Source organism: Benincasa hispida, chromosome 3, assembly GCF_027475165.1.
Source record: "Benincasa hispida cultivar pf3 chromosome 3, pf3_genome.v1.1, whole genome shotgun sequence".
Classification (NCBI taxonomy): Eukaryota; Viridiplantae; Streptophyta; class Magnoliopsida; order Cucurbitales; family Cucurbitaceae; genus Benincasa; species Benincasa hispida.
Genome location: NC_143480.1, coordinates 52714051 through 52719095, shown reverse-complemented (window position 1 = coordinate 52719095; position 5045 = coordinate 52714051). Strand labels below are relative to the sequence as shown.

Genomic DNA, 5045 nt, shown 5'->3' with positions numbered 1-5045 from the left:
GCAAAGAGATTTAAAATCATAGCTAAATTTTAAAAAATAAAAATACTTTGGTTAGATTCCACAACTTGATTAGAATTTTGAAAACTCACAAATGGTTAAGCAGGAAATTTTAATTGGCAAATCAGAACTAAAAACAAATATATCATTGATGTCTGTAACTCAATACTAAAAAGTGGTACGCACATGAGAATATAGTAGTCAGGTTAAGGAAAATTTCTAGTAATCAAGTAGTACCTACTACTCATCTATAGTTTGACACATCATCAAATGATATATTATTATTATTCATTTATTTTATAGACACCACATAATTCTTAAATTCTACTTTTGTGGCACGAAAGGAATACCCCAATATTTACAACATAATTCTTAAATTCTACAGGAAGGAATACCCTAATACCAAAATTTACACCAAGCTATAATACTAAACATGAAAGTGGAATATCTTAGTCATCGTCGAATATTCATAGCCAAACACAAACGTTTCCATATGAAAGTGGCATATCTTAGTCAAACATCGAATATTCATAGCCAAACACAAACGTTTGCATCAAAGCTTAAGATGTGGACCCATGGTTTTACCCTTATTCAAGACCCATATATGACAATATTGTTAACTTGTGAATTGTGATCATTTTACCAGTCCTACTTACAAGTCAATTAAAAACTATGGAGCAAATAACTTAACACAAAAGATGGGTCCGGAGAGAAAGGAAGCCACAAAATACATCAATAGGCCTTCAGACATAATATCAACAAAAAAGCATATTATTACAAAATGGTCTCCTATAAGCTTTTCCGAGAAGTTAATAACACAAAAGATAAGGCTAAGGATATGGTACCTCATACTCTAAGAAGATGCCTCCACCGGTCCTGTGTTATAATGAATTAGAAGATTGTTGTTGCACTTCTTGTCCTTGTTGTTCTGCTTGTAATGGCTGTCTCTGTTGCAGTTCGCCTTGCCAGGTCCAGACAATGTCCTTCAGAGCGGGTCTAATATCGTCTTTCATTATCTTGCGATATTCCAAAGTATCTCCGTTTGATTTCTTCATTTCCACAATATGGAATGATGGGGTAACCTCAAAAATCTCTGCATCGATACATACGGCTCCTTTTCGACCTTCTTTACACCCTTCAATCTTCAGTAGGCCCCTGTCCTTCTTCTTGATTTTCAATTTTAGACACTTCGCAACGTCTTGCAGTTTTGAGATTATCGTGGAAGCAGGCTTGTTCGATGTGAATCTCACTTCTTTCTTTAGATCAGTCTCCTCGAACAATCCAGACAAATCGAAACCCGATGACAAGGAGATTATGTCAAAAGCATTCAAATTCAATGGCTTTTCCATTTCTTGCTTCGACTCTCTAATGGAGTCTCTGTTCTCAGCTGTAGACACAAAATCTGCATCAACGTCTGAAGGAGCCACTTCTTTCACTTCCTCTGCTGCATTAAACTGTGGTTTTACACTGAACTCCCTCCTTAACCAAGAACTTCCCATGATTTTGGCAATAGATATCCTGGTATTTGGGTTGGGATCCAAAATCTTTGACAATAGCTTGCGCACCTCTGGTGCAAACCAGTTGGGAAATTTAAATTCTCCTTTTCCAATCTTCTTATACATCTCCATAAGATTAGGATCATGGAATGGGAGATAACCGGCCAATAGAACGAATAAAATCACTCCACACGACCAAATATCAGCTTTGCATCCATCATAACCTCTCCTGTTAATGACTTCTGGAGCTACATAAGCAGGTGTTCCACACGTTGTATGGAGCAATCCATCTTGCCGTTTAGATTCAGCAAGAGCACTCAACCCAAAATCAGAAACCTTCAGATTACCATGTTCATCCAATAGTAAATTTTCTGGTTTCAAATCTCGATGGCATACCCCCCTACTGTGGCAATAATCAACAGCACTGATCAGCTGCCAAAAATATTTCCGTGCAACAGCTTCTTTAAGCTTTCCTTTGGATACCTTATTGAATAGTTCACCGCCTTTGACATATTCCATGACGAAGTAAATTTTAGTTTTACTTGCCATAACCTCATAAAGCTCAACAACGTTGGGGTGCTTAACTAATCTCATAACAGAGATCTCCCTCTTGATTTGATCAATCATTCCAACCTTCAAGATCTTCTCTTTGTCAATCACTTTAATAGCCACACTCATGCCAGTTTTAATGTCTCTAGCATAGTAAACCTTGGCAAAGGTCCCCTGCCCCAGCAGCCTTCCTAATTCATAACGTTCCATCAAGATAGCTCCTTTGTTCTCCATGACAAATGTACTTCACTAAGACAAAATAGTAACAGCGACTACCACTGGACAAAATAATCAGTCAACTAATATTTAAACATAAAACTCAACCATCTTCACTATAACTGTGCTTGAATACAAGTTCTCTTGCATTGCAAGATGCAGAGAGCATTTGGCATCCCAATCTGTATGGTTGACGAATTAAATACCCAATTTCATGAAGCACGTAAGAGGGCATCCACGATGGGTGAGTAACCTCATCATCAACCTCAGAGAAGAAAACCCCGACTTGAATACACATGTTTCAGCATTCCCAGGTGCCTTTAATCAAACTGCAGAATACAAGGCGAGTCAGAAAGAATTCCCCTTTATAGCTAAAATTAAAATTAAAATCACATACGCTAAATCTAATAAAACTTCTATGGATTATATTAAAATACCTAGTTGACATGGATTTGTATAACAATAACTGATTAAAAAGTCCAAGATAATCACGTATATAACATGGAATAAGAATGTACGAGTCATCCATTCCATAACATACAGTCACTACCCAAAAAGAAGAAGAAGAAGATAGCAGCTTCTCTCAATAATTGTCAGATAAAACATAAAAGTTCTTTATTCTAACTGACTAAAGTCACTCACCAAAATCGTGGCCTGAAACACAAACCAAACAGCGAAGCCAACAAGTAATTGCAACACGATCCAGCACAAAATTTAGTGACATAGATGCAAGCAGAGGAAAATATTAACCTAGAAATATCTTGCCATGCTAGAATAGGGTTGCACATTCCCATATTTCCAATCAATGATGGAAAATATAAGACAGATTAGAAAAATAATAATAATTCTGAAGCCAAATTAACACGTACTTAGTGATATGCACAAATCGAGACAGATAATAGATGAAGAAAAATTCATATCCGCTCATTCTCGGAATCAAACAGACAAGCGGCAAACATTAAAATTTGGTAACAGAAAAGAGTAAAAACATATAAGACAAGAAAAGAACAAGGAATAAACGAAATGACGATTCATAACTTCATCATCACACACCACTAATCCGAGATCAACATCTAATAACAAAATTGATAGAGAGAACCGACAACAGAATAATAAAAAATTATAAATAAATAAAATAAAATAAAAACTAATATCCTCTCATCCTCCGAAACCAAACAGAATCGAACATAAACAAGAAATAGAAGCAGAAATCAGAGTTCAATGCCTTGAAACTAAACTAAAAATGAGAAAATCTCACCTAAATTGTGTAATTACAGAGTATATACAAACTAAACAAGAATTTCAATGGCTTACCGAGAAACCGAAAAGGAATTGAGAAGAAATTGATGGAAAAATGATGAAATTAGCTGCAAATCAGCAAGCAGATTGAGAATGTACGCGAAGCTTCAGGGAAATTTAGAAACCCAAACCCTAAACGCAAATGCAAATACAAGCTTCGATTTGGTCGCCCGCTTACTCCATTTTAAATACTGTGGTCCTCTGAAAGATACCATAACCGTCTCATATCTTTTTCGAATTTACCAAAAGGCCCTCCAACTTTCATCAAAGTACAGATTCTGCCATCTCATTCATTCATCATTTGAATTGTGTGGCGGTGATTACCTTTAAGCTTTAACTTTAAACCTTTATTATTTATATGATATGATATGCTTTTTAGTTTTTTTTTTTTTTTCCCAACAGTATGTAGTTGTGGTTGTGTTCTCTTTTTCTTTTTTTTTTTTAAAAGAAAAAACAAAAGAAAAACAATATGTAGTTTTAACTCGAGATCTGACTTTATAATTTATGACGCGTTTAAGTCAATATGATGAATAAATTGATACAAATTAGATTTTTTTTAGTTTAAAATATGTGGTTAGAATCTACTTTTCTATTCAATTGAGTTATGTTTGGTAGATTAAAAAGTTTTGTTTTAGATCAACAAAATTTAACATATAAATTGATTTTTTTACAAAAATATAAAAATTGAATTAGATATTTTGAGAAAAAAAAAACTATGGATGGTAAATATCAAAATGGAAGCTTATGATATATAACAAAAAATTGACAACTTAGGATGTTTGACTTACCCGCATGAATTAGATTGAGTTACTTATTTTTACTAACTCGTTCCAATTCTCTCTCTCCAATGTTTTCAGAGACTTCACCCATCGGTCATTGTCGTTTATCTCCAACATACTCTAAAGACCAACTCGATCGATTATATACTAAAAAAGAAAAAAAAACGTGAATGGTGAAAGTGTTTTTAAATACAAAATTGAAATTATTAATTTATAGTATTTAATATTCGTCTTATTATAATAATTTCATATTGGAGGATTGTTTGAGGATGAGTTCTTAATAGTCCTACCACAGTTTAAAAGAAGTATTGATTTTATCCACCTAGTTGGACCGATTAGCTTTACTATCTTAATGAATAATATTTTTTTATGCATGAAATCAACTCATTGTTGGCCGTGTTTATATATTTTTTTGTGAACATGTAAATATACATCTAATAGTAATCCTATTTGTTGTGCATATTCAGCTCATACGTTTCATAAAACCGTTAAAGTATGTTGTAAGGTTGTCAATTATATAAACAATAGTATTTTGCTTACAATAATTACAATAGTTACATGTAGATAACTGAAAAATATAGTTTTATTTATTGTGTCTACATCTCAAATGAGTGTTAAGAATTGGAAAAAGTAGAACGGTGAAATAAAAAGTTAAGTAAAAAAAACAAAAAACAAGGAAAAAAAAAGAAAATAATAATAATAATAACAA

General features: G+C 33.4%; 1 protein-coding gene across 1 annotated transcript; it reads right to left on the bottom strand.

Moving 5' to 3' along the window:
* Nucleotides 1-600: 600 nt before the first annotated feature.
* LOC120073305 (CBL-interacting protein kinase 2-like) lies at nt 601-3769 on the bottom strand. The gene is made up of 2 exons (XM_039026059.2): nt 3573-3769; nt 601-2587 (listed from the first exon to the last, which is right to left on the bottom strand). The coding sequence occupies exon 2, from the start codon at nt 2274-2276 to the stop codon at nt 879-881; it is 1398 nt and encodes a 465-aa protein (XP_038881987.1). The 5' UTR covers nt 2277-2587; nt 3573-3769; the 3' UTR covers nt 601-878.
* Nucleotides 3770-5045: the final 1276 nt, after the last annotated feature.